The 19,462-nt window shown below is 45.7% G+C and overlaps 2 protein-coding genes across 2 annotated transcripts; both read left to right on the top strand.

Annotated features, from left to right (window-relative positions):
• The first annotated feature begins 41 nt into the window (after positions 1 to 41).
• On the top strand, positions 42 to 6,469 carry lrrc8c (leucine rich repeat containing 8 VRAC subunit C). The gene is made up of 3 exons (XM_086115476.1): positions 42 to 236; positions 1,130 to 1,272; positions 2,856 to 6,469. The coding sequence occupies exons 2-3, from the start codon at positions 1,135 to 1,137 to the stop codon at positions 5,085 to 5,087; spliced, it is 2,370 nt and encodes a 789-aa protein (XP_085971602.1). The 5' UTR covers positions 42 to 236; positions 1,130 to 1,134; the 3' UTR covers positions 5,088 to 6,469.
• A 633-nt stretch (positions 6,470 to 7,102) lies between these two features.
• Positions 7,103 to 14,615, top strand: lrrc8db (leucine rich repeat containing 8 VRAC subunit Db). The gene is made up of 2 exons (XM_086115475.1): positions 7,103 to 7,248; positions 9,450 to 14,615. The coding sequence occupies exon 2, from the start codon at positions 9,452 to 9,454 to the stop codon at positions 11,957 to 11,959; it is 2,508 nt and encodes an 835-aa protein (XP_085971601.1). The 5' UTR covers positions 7,103 to 7,248; positions 9,450 to 9,451; the 3' UTR covers positions 11,960 to 14,615.
• Positions 14,616 to 19,462: the final 4,847 nt, after the last annotated feature.

Genomic DNA, 19,462 nt, shown 5'->3' with positions numbered 1-19,462 from the left:
CGCCCCGATCCACGTCGAGCCCGCCTCCGTTCGCGGCTCGCATCCACGCCCGACTGGCGCGCGCCCTGCTCGGCACTACGCGGCTGAATCGAAGGCGGCCAAGAAAGGCATTCCGGCCCCACTGGAGTCAGCAGAGCTAGAACCGCCGCATCACGACGATGACAGGGAGAACCGACCTGGTTGCCGTTTGAAAGAAGAAGAAGAAAACACCCTCGAAAGGAAGACAAATCACTCAGGTAGCCTTACTTTTTTTTATTTTATTCACCGTAGCATCCCCTTTATGGTGCTCATTCAACTCAGTCGTTTCCATGCCACGAGTCTGCATGAATGTTTTCATTCTGCACTGCGGTTAGACTGTGTATTTTTTTTTTTTTTTTTTTAGATACCTCCTCCAAGGACACACACACACACACACGAATGTGTTCTTTGTCGTCAGAAGTCTGGGTGTGTTCCAAACATAACTGTTTTTGGATTCATTTGGGATCGGGGACACATTTCCTCTCAGGAAAGGGATAAGGTGGAGGATGTGTGGCCGGCCGGCTGACTCATCGGGTGGGAATGGCAATTTTCCTATCGACAAAGTGGACCTTTTTGGCCTCTTAACTCTTCTGACTGCAAGCTAAATTTAGTATCATAACAGTTTTGAATGAGTTCATGTTGGCTTGGTAATTTGCAGTCATTTATGCAACCACACTGCATCACTACTGAGAGCTGTTTCTAAAATTAAAATAGTGAAAATATCTGGCCTCCCTCGTCTTTGAATGCATGGCTTCTTGTGACTTTTTTGTGGGTCTTCTCAGGTGAGACACGCTTACCATATTTCATCTTATGTTAAACTTGACAAGTTCAAATTTGAAGAACCCCTAGAAATCACCAATTCAAACTAAAACGGCTGAACTGCTTTATGTTTTCATGCATGATTTTCTGAAACTTTTTGGTGGTTCTTCTCAAGACAGACACGCCTACCAAATTTCATGTTGCTAAGTTGATTTTTAAATCATGACATGTCGGTTTGTTGTTGAGCGCAGTTTCGCATCGTTCCCCAGTTGGCTGTACGAATAAATACAAACTTCCTGTGCCAAGCATTCCATCAGTAATAAGACCTCACCGCTGTCCTCTGTCATTGCAGGCATCATGATTCCCGTGATGGAATTCCGCCAGTTCTCGGAGCAGCAGCCCGCTTTCCGGGTCCTGAAGCCGTGGTGGGATGTGTTCACCGACTACCTGTCCGTCATCATGCTCATGATCGGCGTGTTCGGGTGCACACTCCAGGTCAGCCTCCTTTGTCCGTCGTTCCCGAGTTGGCCAGCATCCAGATGCGCTAATTTGCCGCCTCCATATTTTATTTATTTTTTTACACCCTGAATGCTGCAGCAAAGGAGGCATTCAGCAGCGGAAAATCCCCCCCCCCCTCTCCCCCCACCCAACCAGTCCCTTCCAGTAAACATGAAGCTGCAAACTGCAGATGCTTGACCTTTTTTTGCTGTGCGCCTTTTCGTGTTATTCTTAACAGAAACTTGGCGCCGATCAACATAACAGAACGCCGCTTTTTACACACAGAGAAAGATGTAGTGTGAAAGCGACTCGGCCTTTCCGCGTCGTTCCTTTTTCACACAGAAAAGGGGCATTGGTTTAAAATGGGAAAAAAATCTGGCTCAAAGGACAGTGTGGAAGAAATTCAGGCAGCATGAAAGGAGCCTTTGACACTATCACCAAAGGCAGGAAATTCATGAGTCAACTTTTTACCTGCATTCTGTACTTTTCACAAAGAGAGCGAGAGAGACATAAAGACCCAAGGGGAAAAAAAATCTGGCTTTGATAGGCAGCGCAAAAGGACCTTTTGATAGAACCACTGAAGGCAGGTCAGCTTTGACCGCAGGTATTCTGGCGGTGTAACTTTTACACAAAACCAGTGGCAAAGGGAAAAAAAAATTCTGGCTTTGACAGGGAGTGTGAAAGCGAGCTTTGATACTACTTCCAAAGCCATAAAATTTGTGGATCACATTTAATCCTCGTATCAAGGTTGGTATCTTTCAAATTGTACAATGATCAAGATAAAAAAAAGGGCTGTGTGACAGGTTTTTGATACCATCTTGAAAGCAGAAAAAAATGTGGTTTGACCCAGGAAAAAATGGTTTGACAGCTGATTTTGATATTCGCGCTGAAGCTAAGAAATTCATGGGTTGCCTTCAGTACATTTCTTACAGAACAGCAAAAAAAAAAAGTGTGAAAGAGGCTTTTGTTACCTCCAAAGCAGGTAAATTTGCGGATCAACCCAGACAAAAAAAAAAGTTGTGGTAGGATGTGTTGAACAGTCACTGTTTTTGTTTTTCTTTCTCTACCCCCTCCCCCCAATTTTTCTGCTGTAGACTGCAAATTTCAAATAAATAAAGGTTATCTTGTCTAAAGACCTTACCTTAACTCGGGGGTCGGCAACCCGCGGCTCTGGAGCCGCATGCGGCTCTTTAGCGCCGCCCTAGTGGCTCACTGGAGCTTTTTCAAAAATGTTTGGAAATGGAAAAAGATGGAGGAGGGAAATATATTTTTTCCTTTTAATTTGGTTTTAGTAGGGGGGTAAACATGACACAATTCTTAACGTTTACCAATGCTGTAAAAATGTGTAGAATAAATATTAAAGTTCAACATTTCTGTCAACGAAGCTTTGCGTCATCGCCTGCAACACACGTTTCTATTAGCAGGACGGGATGCCGGGCATGTGGCTGTTGTAAAAAAAAACAGCATTTGTACAATTCACCGAGGGTACTGACTGGCAAAGAATGGGAATCTGGAGGGCCGACAGAAGCATTTTCTTGACTTCAACGCCGGTGACACTGGCTGTTTACGTTCTTTTGTAGGTCATGCAAGACAAGATCATCTGTCTCCCGCACAGAACATCGACGCCCCCCGACAACACCAGCGAAGTGGCCGTAAAGCTTTTACATCTCCATTACAACGTCTCATCCGGGCCAAAAGAAATGAGTGGCCTTAAGACGGACCTGGACCTCCAGCAGTACAGCTTCATCAACCAGATGTGCTATGAGAAGGCCCTTCACTGGTACGCCAAGTACTTCCCTTACTTGGTTCTGATCCACACGCTCGTCTTCATGGTGTGCAGCAACTTCTGGTTCAAGTTCCCCGGGTCGAGCTCCAAAATTGAGCACTTTATCTCCATGCTGGGCAAGTGCTTCGACTCCCCTTGGACCACCCGGGCTCTGTCTGAGGTTTCTGGAGAAAACCCAGAGGAGACGGACCACAAAAAGAGCGGTGCCGCGGCATCGCCCGCAGGCGTGGGTTTGGAGAAGACTCAATCCCTTCGTTCCATCCCGGAAAAAATTGTGGCGGACAAGCCGTCGGCAAGCGTTCTGGATAAAAAGGAGGGCGAGCAAGCCAAGGCGCTTTTCGAAAAGGTGAAGAAGTTCCGCTTGCATGTGGAGGAGGGCGACATCCTCTACATCATGTATGTGCGGCAGACGGTTTTCAAGGTGTTCAAGTTCCTGGTGATTGTCATCTACAACAGTTCCCTGGTGGACCAGGTGCGCAACAGGGTGCCCTGCGAGGTGGAGATCCAAGACATGACCGGCTACAAGGACTTTGAGTGCAACCACACCATGGCGCACCTATTCTCCAAACTCTCTTACTGCTACCTGTGCCTGGTGGCGGTCTACGGACTGACCAACCTGTACACGTCCTACTGGCTGTTCTACCGCTCCCTGAAGGAGTACTCCTTCGAGTATGTGCGTCAAGAAACGGGGATCAGCGACATCCCGGACGTGAAGAACGACTTCGCCTTCATGCTGCACATGATCGATCAGTACGACCCGCTGTACTCCAAGAGGTTCGCCGTCTTCCTGTCTGAGGTCAGCGAGAACAAGCTGAAGCAGCTCAACCTGAATCACGAGTGGACGGCAGAGAAGCTGCGGCAGAGACTTCAGGTCAACGCCAACAACCGCCTGGAGCTGCAGCTCTTCATGCTGCCCGGCCTGCCCGACACGGTCTTCGAGCTCAGCGAGCTGCAGTCGCTTAAGCTGGAGATCATCAACAACGCCAGCATCCCCGCCTCCGTCTCGCAACTGGAGAACCTTCAAGAGCTCTCCTTGTATCAGTGTTCCATCAAGCTGCACACCACCGCCACATCCTTCCTCAAAGAGAACCTCAAGGTGCTCCGCGTCAAGTTCGACGATGGCAGGGAGTTCCCCAGCTGGTTGTACGGCCTCCGAAACCTGGAAGAGCTCCATCTCACCGGGTCCCTGTGCCCAGATGCCTCCAAAAACATCGTCCTCGAGTCACTGCGGGATATGAAGTGTCTGAAGACGCTCTCGCTGAAGAGCAATCTGACCAAGATACCCCAGTCCATCGTGGATGTGTCCAGCCACCTGCAGCGGCTCTACCTGCACAACGACGGCACCAAGCTCGTCATGCTAGGCAACCTGAAGAAGATGACCAACTTGACGGAGCTGGAGATGGTACGGTGCGACCTGGAGCGCATCCCGCACGCCATATTCAGCCTGAGCGGCCTGCAGGAGCTGGATCTGAAGGAAAACAACCTGCGTTCCATCGAGGAGATTGTCAGCTTCCAGCACCTGCGCAAGCTCACCTGCCTGAAGCTCTGGTACAACGGCATCATGTACATCCCCGAGCACATCAAGAAGCTGGGCAGTCTGGAGCGACTCTACTTCAGCCACAACAAGATCGAGGTCTTGCCTTCGCACCTGTTCCTGTGCAACAAGCTACGGTACCTGGACCTGTGCCACAACGACATCCGCTTCATCCCGCCGGAGATCGGCGTCCTGCAGAGCCTGCAGTACTTTTCGGTGGGCTGCAACAAAATCGAGAACCTGCCAGATGAGCTCTTTTTCTGCAAGAAGCTCAAGACGCTGAAACTGGGCAAGAACTCGCTGTCTGTCCTCTCGCCAAAGATCTCCTACCTCGCCCAGCTGACCCACCTCGAACTCATGGGGAACCATTTTGAGCTCCTGCCGCAGGAGTTGGGCTGCTGTCGGGCACTCAAGCGCAGTGGCCTGGTGGTAGAGGACACCCTCTTCGAGACTCTGCCATCGGACGTCAGGGACCAGATGAAAGCCGAGTGAAAGACGCCTTACTGTCACCACGGTGCCTGCCACTTGCTTCCTCACTTGCTTCGTAGGATCTCACAAGCCCACATCACACTTGCACTGCTTTTTTTACGCGATCCGTTTTTCACTTCCCTGTACACATTTTCAGAATTCAGCCTCTGACGCCATCTTCATTTTCACTTGACATTTGCCGAAAAGCCAATTTTGCTTCACAACATGCAATTTGGGAAGAATATTTTTCATGGAGACCCTCCAAAAATGTGGAGGATTTGAAAGTTTGTTTTGACGCAGCATGGCAAAGAAATATGACAGACCATTCCGAATCCAGCACACTGTTTAAAATTAAGCCCCTGATGCCAGTTTTGACCGGCACTATGAAATTTGGCAGACGAGTCTATTATGGGTAGACCCACAAAAAAGTCTCAAGAAGCCATGGCTGAAAACACACAGGAAGTCTGCCATTTTGATTTGAAATCAGCCATTTTAGGGTCGGTCGTTTCACTCATTTTCCAGATTGCTACCAAATCGGAACCACATTACAGAACAGCTGAACAACGCCAAAAAGCAAAGCCATTTTTGTCTTTGTCACTGCGTGTGGGCGGAGAATAGCGGCGAAGACAAAAGACTCCCAATAAAACACCAAACGTAGATTCCACATAGTTTGAGGCAGGTTTAATTAAACGTCTCCTTTTTGTAGCCAATGACAATCCGAATAGAAAACTTCCAAAGATAAAATCATACGTAGGACCACATCTTTCCATCTTCTTCTTAAACAGCTTTCTGAGAAGATGCCCCACTGCATATTGTCGTTATTCCCTGGATCTTTGAATCCAGGGCTATTTGACTTTCACCACAGCTAATTAAAGACACGAAGGATGAATTGACCTGATTTAAGCCTCATTTACATTGATGGCCGCTGGTCAAAACATTAGGCCTACCTTCACAACGTATGAATCAAAATAGTCACTGAGGTATTCATCTCTCCAAGTGTCATTTTCAGTGGCATACAATATAAGATGAATGGGGCAAAAACATGCATGGATAAGTTAAAAATTGTAAAATGATGTCAGAACACTTTGTGCACTACATAAGAAAAATCACATGAAATTAAACACATTTAATTTCTAAATGTGTTTGTTTATATCATGAGCAATATTTCAATACAATTTTTCTGGTTCGGGGTCCCTGTTGGATTCTAGATTCTACATACTTAATAAAGTGACCACAAAGCATTTATGGTTAGTGATTATAGTTCAAAAAGATTTATTTTAAACACATATACTGCACTGACAACAAAGGGACATAGCACATATTTTACATCAAGTCATGCCTTAATTAAAGCATTGTATATCACACAAAGATTATTTTACAAGTTTAAATAAAACTTTTGGAACTTTTGTCTGCCATTATTTCATACCTGATGTTACAATATTTTGCAAATTTTATTTTGTTTTTATGCTTGTTAATGTGTCCTGGAGATTTTGTTTTGTCACAACTAAATTTGAACCGTATTGTCGACGAGATGTGCAATGTGGATACATTTTGTGTTTTCGTCACTGCGTGTCGGCCAATTCAAACATTCTATGGACTCATCAGTCCATAGAATGTTTTTTCCAAAATCTTGAGAATCATCAAAATGTCTTTCGGCAAATGTGAGACTTTTTGTTGTTGTTGTTGGGGGCTTCATTTTCCGTTTGGCACTTGTTGGATAGCCCCTCAGTCATCTGCCTTTGCTTGCGTGACACTCCCTTGTGTACTTGTGTGTGGCGGGCTTTCAGCGTCACGCGACACGCGGCTTCCACCTGCCGTCCACAGGCGGAAAGCAGCAGAAGAACATCCGAGCACACACGCACACCACCGCAGCCTTCACTTCCATACAGCCGACAGTCTACCTCGTCAGCCTGCCCACCGCCACCCGTGACCGGCGGCGGAACAAACCGGACCAGACCATCCGCGACAAGGCGCGCCGAGGCGGGACAGCTGGTCGGTTTGGGGGGTGGGAGGGGGGAGTATCAGCCGCCCAAAGCCGCTTAGAAGCGGCCCGAGCACCGAACGCCACAGGAAGCACCGCTACGACCAGGAAGAATGGAGGGCTTCAACGCGGCTGTTGACCGGCCACCAGCTTCGGTTCGAGCGTAGCAGGAAGACACCGCGCGTCGAGCAGACCTCTGCGAAGGTTAGTACTAAGTAGGACTCTTTTTCTGTCGAATGGAACGTCATCGGGTGGTGGTTCGGGGATGTTTGAAGCAGATTGTTTTTTTTTGTGTTTTGTTTGTTCTGAATACATTTGAGCGAAATAGCGAATGCGCAGATTGTGCTTGTGGTTTTTTTTTTTTGGTTAACCGGACAAATGCGGAAGCAGCAGTGCGGCGTTCAATGACGAGTCGGACATGAAGAAACTTCTTCCTCATTGTCTCCTGAACACGCTTCCACCCCAAAAATGTGATTGAATAAGTAATTGATCCTGTTCGAGTTCCATTTACACCCACCCGATATTTTATGAGCTACAAGATCCAACGCAAACCACTGTTTTGTAGTTAGCTGTGTAGAAAAATAGCATAGCACTCATTAATATTCAAATTAAAATGAATAAAGTACAAACCAAAATAAAAAGCAGAACTGAGGTAAAACTAAATCAAGTCCAAATGTAATCTAAAAAGCAAAATGAATCCCTAAAAATTAGGATATTACATGTTGGTACGACCTGAGTAATGCATATAGTTTAATTATGATAATTGTACAATTAGTAAGTACATGACAACAACATCGATTTTTTTTCCAAGACAATCAATATCACCGGAAAGAGCTGCAATAAAATAACAAAAGGTTTTTAAAATATTGTCATTGTGTTGAGAATTAAAGAAATTATGACATTTTAAAGGCTTCAAAAAGCGGATAAAAATGTTGTCTTGTTACTAATTCGAAACAACGGAATGGCCTGTGATTCGATTATAAGAAAAAGAATGAACCTGAGACCTTGAGGCCTTACAGTTTTCTTTAAGTGTGGACCGGACTATAAAAATATGACACCACAAGAAAGTGTTTGATTTCAGAAGCCAAGGAACGAAAACAAAACATGCAGAGAGTTCCCAGCATCAGCGGGATCTCTTCGAGTTCATTGTAAGTTAACACAGTTTTAAAGTAATTTCATCTAGTTTAATCAAACCAGGTGTTTGATTAAAAAAAATGCTGATATATTATTTTATTCAAAATACGGAATATCAGGCTGGATGAAAATCAGTCTATCCCTAATTTGGAACGGTACAAATATGCCTTTGCCTTTGTCGGGGTGGGGTTTGTTTTGGGTTTGGTCGCACGAGTGGAGGAGTTGAGACAAATATCGGTTTTGTGGATTAATTTTGGTGTCGCCACTGAATAAAACAACGAGGAGGTGAAAACTGTCTGGTCTAATCTTGCCCTCCACATACAGTATAGAGGACCTTTGACCCACCAGTCTGCTGCCGTTGTTGGACTTTAACGCTCTGTGGAGCAGCGCGCTGTTCTGCCAACAAGCCGACACAGGCCTCGCATGTCTGCGTGAGTCAGAGAGTATGAGAACAAAATAGTGAAGGATGGGAATATCGGTTAACCTCACCAGCTTTGGGTATTCAAATCGCGACTCATCTTTTAAGATTAATACCAGAGTAACTGGTAGGAGTGGGGTCTTAATTGAAATCTAATCATGATCTCGATTTCGAGTTCTCGTATAAACCTTAGAATCAAGTTGAAATTATCAACGTGCCCCCCCCCCCTCCCCCATTTTCCTCACAAGTGTATTGTATTTTATGCGTTTGAAGTAAAGGAAGAAATCTTTTTTTGAATTTTCCCCAAATGTGACCACAAGGAGTGGGTTCACGATTAAATCATAATTTTAAGACATTTATCAATTGTTGTGATATTTCATGTGAACTATTGACCTGAATCGTGTTATTTATAAAGATGAGTAAGGCCTCCATTTTGTAAAATGGAGGCCTTACTTATCTTATAAGACCCTGCTGCTGCCTTGATGATAGCGCCTTCATGGAAAAAACACTTGTCTGTATGATAGCTTTATTTACAGGCACATTAGCATTAGCATCTGGTGCTGGAGTTGAAGGAATGTGTCTGGTTTGGACAACCTTTTTGAAACATGTAACAACTTGTACTGCCTGGTTAATGTGCCACGAAAAGGAAGATCCAAGCATGCGCGCAGAACGCAAAGAAGGAAGATATGGCAGGGGAGAGGTGAGAATTACAGTTTCGAGGCAGACATTTTTGTGTCAAATAATATTTTTGGTTGACTTATTAGCCGAACTTGCCCCGTTTTTATTTTTCCAAGGCAAATATGCACACCACGAATTTACCATCATCATAATTTCTTTTTTGTGTGTGTGGTAGGAATGTTCACCCTCACCGAAGTCGCCTCCCTGAACGACATCCAGCCGACTTACCGCATCTTGAAACCATGGTGGGACGTCTTCATGGACTACCTGGGCATCGTCATGCTCATGCTCGCTATTTTCGCCGGGACCATGCAGCTGACGCGGGACCAGGTAGTCTGCCTGCCCGACTTGGACTCGTCCCTAGACGAGGTGCCGCCCCTGCCGACTGAGGTGTCTGGCAGGATGTGGAGTAAGGAGAGCGCCACGGGGGAGCAAGCGGCACCCCTGATGGTAGCCCCGGAGCAACCGCCGACGCAGCAGCCGGCCCCCACCGGGATCCGGACCAAGCTGGACTTCCAGCAGTACGTCTTTGTCAACCAGATGTGCTACCACGTCGCCCTTCCGTGGTACTCTAAATACTTTCCCTACCTGGCGTTGATCCACACGCTCATCCTGATGGTGAGCAGCAACTTCTGGTTCAAGTATCCCCGCACCAGCTCCAAGATCGAGCACTTTGTCTCCATCCTGGGCAAGTGTTTCGAGTCTCCCTGGACCACCAAGGCGCTGTCGGAGACGGCGTGCGAGGACTCGGAAGAGAACAAGCAGCGCCTGGCGGGGGCTTCCTCCCATCACAAGCACTTTTCCACCAGCAGCGAGGAGGGCAGCCCCAACCAGTCGGCACCCATGCTGACCAAAACCGGTGTCACCTTTTCCGCCGAGAAGCTGGTGAGCGAGGCGCCCTCCATGACGATCCTGGACAAGAAGGACGGCGAGCAGGCCAAGGCGCTCTTCGAGAAGGTCCGCAAGTTCCGCGCCCACGTGGAAGACAGCGACCTGATCTACCGCCTGTACGCCCTGCAGACGCTCATCAAGACCGTCAAGTTCATCGTCATCCTGTGCTACACCATGACCTTTGTGGCCTCCATCGACTTCCACCACTTGTGCGAGCCCGAGATCAAACACCTGACGGGATACAGGAAGTTCCACTGCACGCACAACATGGCGTTCATGCTGAAGAAGCTGCTGGTGAGCTACATCGCGCTCATTTGCGTCTACGGCGTCATCTGCATCTACACGCTCTTCTGGCTCTTCCGCCGTCCCCTCAAGGAGTACTCGTTCGAGAAAGTCCGTGAGGAGAGCAGCTTCAGCGACATCCCCGACGTGAAGAACGACTTTGCCTTCCTGCTGCATATGGTAGACCAGTACGACCAGCTCTACTCCAAGCGCTTTGGCGTCTTCCTGTCGGAAGTCAGCGAGAACAAACTGCGGGAGATCAGCCTGAACCACGAGTGGACCTTCGAGAAGCTCCGGCAGCACGTGACCCGCAACGTTCTGGAGAAACTGGAATTGCACCTCTTCATGCTGTCGGGGGTGCCCGACGCTGTGTTTGACCTCACCGACTTGGAGATCCTCAAGCTGGAGCTCATCCCCGAGGCCAGGATCACGGCCAAGATCTCCCAGATGATCAACCTGCAGGAGCTCCACTTCTACCACTGTCCCGCCAAGGTGGAGCAGACGGCCTTTATCTTCCTGAGGGATCACCTGCGATGCCTTCACGTCAAGTTCACGGACGTGGCGGAGATCCCCAGCTGGCTGTACTTGTTGAAGAACTTGCAAGAGCTCTACCTGGTGGGCAACCTGAACTCGGAGAACAACAAAATGATCGGACTCGAGTCTCTGAGAGACCTGCGACACCTGAAGGTCCTGCATCTTAAGAGCAACCTCACCAAGGTCCCCACCAACATCACGGATCTGTCGCCCCACCTCGTCAAGTTGGTGGTGCACAACGATGGCACCAAGCTCCTGGTGCTCAACAGCCTGAAGAAGATGATGAACCTGTCCGAGCTGGAGCTGCACAACTGTGAGCTGGAGCGAATCCCGCACGCCATCTTCAGCCTCAACAACCTTCAGGAGCTGGACCTCAAATCCAACCACATCCGGACCATCGAGGAGGTCATCAGCTTCCAGCACCTGAAGCGGCTGACGTGCCTCAAGCTCTGGCACAACAAGATCATCTCCATCCCGCTGTCCATCAGCCACGTCAAAAACCTCGAATCGCTCTACCTGTCGCACAACAAGCTCGAGTGTCTGCCTAGCTCGCTCTTCACCCTGCTCAAGCTGCGCCACCTGGACGTGAGCCACAACTCTATCGCCGCCATACCCCCGGAGGTGGGCTTCCTGCAGAACCTCCAGTACTTTGCCATCACGGGCAACAAGTTGGAGGTCGTTCCCAAGCAGCTCTTCAAGTGCACCAAACTGCGGACGCTGTGCCTCGGCCACAACTGCGTCGCCGCCCTGCCGGATCGGGTCGGCCAACTGGCGCAGCTGAGCCACCTGGAGCTCAAGAGCAACTGCCTGGACCGTCTCCCGGCGCAGCTGGGTCAGTGCCCCCTGCTGCGCCGGGGATGCCTGGTCGTGGAAGACCACCTCTTTGACTCGCTGCCCATGGAGGTCAAGGAGAGTATCAACCAGGACTCTGCCGGCGCTTTCGCAAACGGGTGCAGGTGTTTGACGGAGGGGCGGTAGCACGTCCATGGCGCCTTTTTGTTTTTTTTGTATGCCGCATCTTACAGGCCAAGTAGGACTCTTCTGGTACCCCTTTCACATCGAGATGGTGCCAGCTAGCGCTGGTCTAGCACCAAAGGGGAACATTTTTCAATCAGAGGTGCTGTCGGGTATTTGAGGCTCCAAGTAAAAAAAAAAAAAATACTGCAGATTGAAAATCGGACATTCAAGGGGCACCTCTGCTCCCGGCCAGTGACCGCATGTCCTCAGCCCCAATGTTTAACCGCCATTTTACTCCAAGAAGCTTGTCACTTCGTAAAGCAGAAACCTCACTGGAGTCGCGTGCTGTCACAGTCGCCGCCTTGGTGTGAAAGGGAATGAGTACGTTTCAAAGGAAAAGTATTTTAGCATAGGCAGAGTATCTGATGGGAAGCCTTGAGTGTGTTAGAGCACCGTTTTTTTTTTCCCCCCCTCCTCATGCAGCAGCTCACAAGCCAAGTCGAACTCTGTTGGTACCGCTTTCACACCGAGCCGGGGCTGGAATGGAGCCTGAGAGGACATTAGTGTAGATTCTTAGCTCGTCGCAACTCTCGACTGGTCCAGAGAGAAATTTTTTTTTCTTAAGTTGGCAGCAGTGACCAGGCGTGCCTGCAGTGGTCCCACATTGGGTATCACCAGAGGAAGCACGAGCGGCGCCACCGTGAGTGCTGCCGCGGGCACTGCCTGGCATGCTTCACCGTTCGTACGCCTGGTACGAACGGTGACGCAGGCGGTCGTGCCGCCGGGCATTTGGGGCTTTCTGGAGAAAACAAAGAAACACTTTGGGTGCCACCTTTTCCGTTCTGCAAACAGGAATAGACCATTTTTCGAGGACCCGTCAGTTATGGGTGGTGCCCTTTGCTGGTTACCACAGGTCACTTTCAACGGCTGGATTATGTCGCTGCCAGCTCAGCTCAGTGAAAAAGGGGAATGAGCACAGTTGCAAAGCGAATGTTAGAGCACTGGAAAAAATACCGTAAACTACTAGGACCCCCCCCCCCCCCCCCCACCACCACCTTCACCCCCCCACTCACCATGTTATATTTGTCCTCATGTTTATGCATGTAGCAACTTAGCATTAGCGACACAAATGGGGCTTAGGGGGCGTCAAGATCACCAAAATCTACGGAGAGCAAGTTCTGCCACGTTTGTAGTAACATGGCGGACATTTAAGTTGAAAATTTGTTTAGTCTGCGTTAAAGCTTGTTTTGTTTTTTGCCAAGATCTCAGCAAAGCAAGAATTTTTCAAGAATGTTCCGTGTTACCTGTCGCACCCCGTTTCATTGATGTTGGCACTCTTGTTGCCTCGTTTGAAGCACAAATACTGTAGTGACATTGGCGAAACGCACCCGCACCACAAAACACAACTGCGACATTAGAGACACATGCTAACATTGGATTTATTTGCGCTGAATATTCCTATTTCACTATAATATTTCAACCGAATTACTTATTTTGTCAAGTTGAGTCTCCCAAAATTATACCGTTTCTTTCTGAATGTGAAAAAAGACTCGGTGTTACTACTGTACTCTATTCTCTGAATTCGAATTTTTTTTCCCATGGGAAAAAATTACAATTTTTGACATTTTCCTTCAAAGAATATTACGACTACTCTTATTTTATTTTCACTTCAGAAAAATAGCGACTTTATTTTTCTAATCTTTTGACTTTGCTCGACTAAATTTTTTTTTTTTTCTTGTAGCGTTATGACTTAATTCTCCAAAAAATGTTTTGGTAACATTAACCTAGTTATCGTCAAATGACCGACTCCCCCATGCCCTAGAACAAGGCAACTTTATTACTTTAATACCAGAGAAAACCCAAAACATTTTATTCTTTGAACATTATTATCTTTTCAATAATAAAATATGGGGTACTGCTTAACAAAATGAATTAAAAATTATTCCCCCTCTTCCGCCTCTTAATATTCAAACTTTATTTAGCCCTGTAAACTGAACTCTTCCTCATAAAAGTGATTACATTTTTTGGGGGTAATATTTGAATTTTATTCTTGTTACTGCGAGGGGAAGAAGTATGTATTTTGATTGCTAGTATTGCACTTTTCTCTCGTCAGAGTCTATTCTTGATGTAGCGAAATGAGTGGGTCCAAATATTGTAAACACTGGAGACTTTAAGGGTAATAACAGACATATCGTATAATTTTTGTTAAGTTCAACAAAAGTCAACATTGGAGGTCTTGTTCTGGAGTACCTATTGTTATGGCTTGTATGTTTGTGTGTTTCTATAGTGCTTTTGATACACACACATACACTGTACACTTTGAACGAATCTACACTGTGTGTCAAGAGCACGAAATCAAGACCAAAAGTGAGGGAACATAAGATAGTAAATGTGTGTGTGTGTGTGTGTGTGTGTGTGCGTGCGCGCGCGTGTGTTATGGGAAGAGGTGAAAAGGTTTGTTTGTGTAAGCTTACACATTCCACTGTTCTCTGTGGTCAAACATTGACGAGAGAGACCAAACATCCAAAATCCATATGAGGATTACAACACAGATCACTTTTTTTTTGTTAGTCTTATTTTTATTTTTTATGAGATGTTTTACTCTGAAAAAACATCCTCTGAGTGTGGTATTGAAATAAATTTTGTTCAGCCTGTTTAAAAAAAAGCTGAAAAAGAAGGAATGTGTGTTTTGTGTTTATTTGAAATCAAATGAGAAAAAAAGCACCTACAAGTGCAAATCAACGTATTTTTTGGAGAAGGCCCCCTCGAGTGGAAGAAAGTAGGTACTACGATTTCGAACATTTGTTCTTGTCAGCCAGTGCAACATTATGCAGTGTGAACATTAACGCAAAAGTTTAACATAGGTTAAAAAAAGGACTTAAATCTAACCCCACTCGCGCCCCCCGCCCCCTCATTTTTTTCAAAGTTCTGTTTTCGCTTTGCACGTGTGTCCCCCGCTTGCCTCGTCCTCAAATGTTTTTATTTGACGGTTTTCACTTTTCACGTTCCTCTACGTTTGCTAACATTATAGTTTTTTGACCAGTTTCGTGTAAACCTACTGGAACACCTGGCTCAAATATGACTTCTTACTCCTCCAAACTTGCACTAAACAACCTTGTTTGTTTCCACGACGATCAAAAACCGATTGATTGATTCATCGGTTACGTCCGAGTAATCTATTTCTCACATCTCGAAAGGAGGCTGGTTAACATCTAGCGGAAATGTTTGCCTTTACAAACAAGCCGCCGTGCCCTCAGCCTGCGTCTCATTTCTTTCCTGGCATCCTCCATCTTGCGGTCGGCACGCGGGACGATGCGATCTGGAGTTCTGAGAAGCATCCCTCGGGACACTCGGGATCCTTTTAGTTTTTTTTTCTTTATCTTCTTCGTCTTTTCTCAGGTAGCATTGCCAAGGACCCAGCGACCCCCCTCGTGCATCCCCCAACCCTTCCTCGCCGGAGGTAAAATCTATAACAAGTGTTTGATGGAGGCCTTGAAATGGACGCCTTTAAGAAGGTTACGGGCACTCTGGGTGGACGCAAACGTGTCAGGGAAAAATGAGTTTCACGCGAGAACAAAAACGACCCGAAGAGACGGAGTAATCTTGATGTGCTTTTTAGTGCCTCTTAGTACTCGGATGAAAGAGAGGGGGCGGCATAGCATCACTTTTGGAAGATAAACGCAAGGACCCGCGTGTTGAAATTAAAGTTGATCATTTACCAGTAGACAATCAGAGTTAAACTTCAAACAAGGGCTAGGATTATAAATTAAGGTGTGAAAACTGGATTAGCGTTTCAGACAAGGGGTACGGTTTCAAATTAGTTTTTCAAGACAGAGTTGGTCTTCAAATTAGGGTTTCAAATTAGGGTTTGGGTATCAAGTTCAGGATTTGAATAAGAGTTTGAAGATAAAGTTAGGGTTCCAAATTAGGTTTTAATGCTAGAGTTTCAAACAAGTCTAAAAATCGGGTTTAAAACATGGTTACGGTTTCAAAGTAGAGTTGAAATCAGGGTTGGAGTTTCAGACAAGGATTGTGCTTTAAAATAGGGTTTCAAGAGGGTTAATTTTTTTCAAGATGGACTTAACTTTATGAAAATGTCATGGTTTCATTTTTTTATTTAAAATTTGGGGCTTTGAAGAAATGAATTTTGAAAAAATCAAAGTGGGGTTTCAAGCTAAATTAGGATGTTGTACTACGTTTAGTGTTTCAGACAAGCCAAGTTTGACTTTTCGAGACATAATTAATTTTGAAGATAGGCTCCAAATTAGGGTTACAACGAGGCTTCGCGCTCCTAGTTAGGTTTTGGTTTTTAAATAAGGGTTTGAATCCAGAAATTAAAATTAGAGATTGAGGCAAATGTAACCGATTAAACAATTGGGTTGAGTGTATTGTCAAAAAAAAGTCCCGCTGTACGACGTCATCTGAAAGAGCACTGAGACCACACCCTCCAGAACCAACGAGTGTGTTAAACCCAAATTATTATTTTTGAAACCCTATCAAAATAGCGAGTACAGTATACATGTCAGCGAACACTTGTGAACCCGCGGAAGCTTAGCTGGAGACGGGGTGCGGAGTTTCGACCACTTTTCTTCTCGCCTTGGTGAGTTCGACTATTGTTCTCACTGCTAGCGTTTCTTGTGCTAATTGGTGCTAACCGCTAGCAATAACAGGCCCTAGCACAGGCCGCTAATGAAAATATATTGCGGTAGTACAGTATTTGTAAAAGTGTCTTTTGACACCAGCATCTTTTATTAGTATGACGTGTAGGAAAAAAGGGGTTGTATAAGCTAATGAGGGCCTTTATTCGGCGTCTTGGGAAGTAGTTGCTCCATGTACAGCACTTTGTATGCAGCGATGGCTGTTTGAAAGTGCTCTATAAATACAGTTGACTTGACTTGACTAGTTGTGCTAAGCCAAGTGGTTTATATACTGAAACCATTAGCACGAGCAATGATGAGGTCTAGTTTTTGATACAAATGTATTTGGGCATGCATGCAATCATTACATTCATTTTATAATTAAAAAATGGTTCATCTGTTAATCACAAACAAACAAACAAACAAACAGTACATATCTGATTTATATGGGATTGAAATATTTCAAATGAGAACAAACGTACTGTTGAATTAAAAATTCAGAGTGACCATAATAACAATTATGGTTTGTTATAATTGTTGAAGGAAATAATAATCTTGAAGGAAACACATGCCCAAAGAACACAATACATAATAGCCGTCGTCAAATGTTTTACCTTTTAAACTTGGTAGCCATTATCATTACCATTGAGTGATTGACGTGACATGTGGTTGGGATAAAAGAAAAAAAACATAAAACAAACAAAAAAAAACAAGCAAAAAAAAAAAAAGACATGCTCCCTTGTGGCAGCGATGCATTTACACATCCACCAGCAGCTTTTATTTTTGCTCTCCAAAGGCCGAGAGCACTTTTCCACCGTTACGGCGCTCGTCATTGTCAAAAAGTTGCGACGATGCACGCGGAAAGCACGGGGGTGACCGGGGCAGGTGGGCTCCAGGGAGGGAGCGCCCTCCACTGGCCACAACCTGAGTGTCCATCAGCGACGTCTCGTGGGTACACACCGACACATACACACACACTCGCGCAGGTAAAGTGCTTGATGGCGTGTGTGTGTGTGTGTGTGTGAGGACAAACACTTCCACTTTACTCCTCAACCGACATATTTAAGCCTTCAATAGTGACGTGATAGGATATGATTTAAGCCTGGGATCATGCTGTCCTGTGTCCAGTCCAACATTTGTCACTGAATTAGAAAAAAAAAACGGAACCAAAAACGGAATCAGTTTCAAAAAGGTTGGTGAATACAACATCAATCCTGCTAGAGTGATATTGGTAAGTTGTTGTTTAGTGGTTTTGTAATCACTAAACAATTCCAAATAAACAACAAAAACACTGGTCAACAAATGCTATATTCTATTTAAAATAAGAGATGCAAGTAAACGTAAGTGGATGATTTCTGAAGCTGACATTGTTTTTTTTTCTCCTCTATCATTTTAGGTTTCCATAATAAATAATAATTAAATGAATAGTAATAATGATAAGAATAATAATATTGCTGACAAATGCTGCCATTTTACTCCTCGAATGCACTGAAAAATGTAAGCCTGACAATATTGATGCGACTGAAAACGGGCGAACACACAAATGGAAAACAAAAACGCGTGCGCACTCACACATCTACTCACAAGGTGAAAAGAGGCCAATTAATATTTCACCAGCGGGCGATTAAACGTTGGGAATTAAAGGCCTTGGAAGAGGTCGACTCATCCCGGGAAGGCCGTTACGTCCTCAGGAGCGTGTATCGATCCGAGCACGGCGTCCGCTCGCATCTATCAACGCTGCCTTTGAAGGAGAAAATCACGGCTGATGCGAGCCGACCCCGGGAATTCCCCGACTCCGCACTAATAAATGTGCACGCTTTTTTTTTTCCGCCCTAAATTAGCTCTCGGAGGAGCCATAAATCACACTGGCGTATTTATGGAAGTAAGCAAGAGAAAACGGGAGAATTACAAGTACAATTGTATCCACGTGGCGGGAAATATTGCCGCTGATATTTTTCCCTGTTATGCAGTCGGACAGGAAGTAGCGTCGCCCCCTCAAAATCTGATCTGATGTCAGCAGATATAACGATTGGCAGCTTAAAACTTTTGCAGAGCCTCAATTATTCAACTTCTATTGGCAGGCACAATGCCCTCTAACATTTCGACACCGCAGCGCCCTAGCTAGTACTCTGTCCTTTGTAGTACTACAGTGCTGAATCCTATGTTGTAACGCAGAGCTGTCAAACTCCATTTTGTTACGGCCCACATCGTCGGTCTGGTTTCCTTTGGAGAGCCGTGATGTAATAGCCATATGTACGAGGCAGCTTTGAAATGAGGGACCAGGAAAAACTATTCAAGTATGATTACATTTACTATGAAACGGGGATTGGTTTCCAAAAGAGAAAAAAATGTGCATTTTATTTTCATGAAATCCGTCTGAGGAGGGTTTGATCAACGATGACTTCTCCATTACGGAGGTGGTTACAAGAATAAAAATGATGTGTGTATACTTGTATGACCGAACCTCACCGGCCACCCCAATGACATCATTGTCTTTGTCCCCGCTGAAGACAATTTGTAATTTCGATATTTAAGCACGAAACATGAAGTTGATGCATATAAATTGCTTTTACTGGGCCACATAAAATAATGTGCGGGACCAGATGTGGCTCCCGAGCCTCGAGTTTGACACAGGTTTTTTTTTGTGGTATTGCCTCCTATAAATGTGAATTCTTAAAACTCATCCAGTACCAGCCAATTCTAGACCAACTCTGAAAAGACGTTTAAAAACGTCTTTGGGAGTGAATGAGTTAAGTTTCACTTGATCCTATAGAGCACAGTACTTTAATCTCCTGTACTGTAATCCTGTATCCTATGTAGACCTCCGTCCCGTGTGGAACTGTATCCTATCCATCCATTAATTTTCCGATCCGCTTTATCCTCACAA

This window comes from Hippocampus guttulatus, chromosome 7 (assembly GCF_054856545.1).
Source record: "Hippocampus guttulatus isolate MCC_2025c chromosome 7, RoL_Hgut_1.0, whole genome shotgun sequence".
Lineage (NCBI taxonomy): Eukaryota > Metazoa > Chordata > Actinopteri > Syngnathiformes > Syngnathidae > Hippocampus > Hippocampus guttulatus.
The sequence above is the reverse complement of the archived record's forward strand: the minus strand, read 5'-3'. Positions and strand labels throughout refer to the sequence as shown.

What these genes read in the sequence shown, in the direction of transcription:
- lrrc8c (XM_086115476.1), top strand. Translation starts at nt 1,135, where the DNA reads ATGATTCCCGTGATGGAATTCCGCCAGTTCTCGGAGCAGCAGCCCGCT. An exon ending in TGTTCGGGTGCACACTCCAG is followed by an intron (nt 1,273 to 2,855) that starts GTCAGCCTCCTT and finishes GTTCTTTTGTAG; the next exon opens with GTCATGCAAGACAAGATCAT.
- lrrc8db (XM_086115475.1), top strand. Translation starts at nt 9,452, where the DNA reads ATGTTCACCCTCACCGAAGTCGCCTCCCTGAACGACATCCAGCCGACT.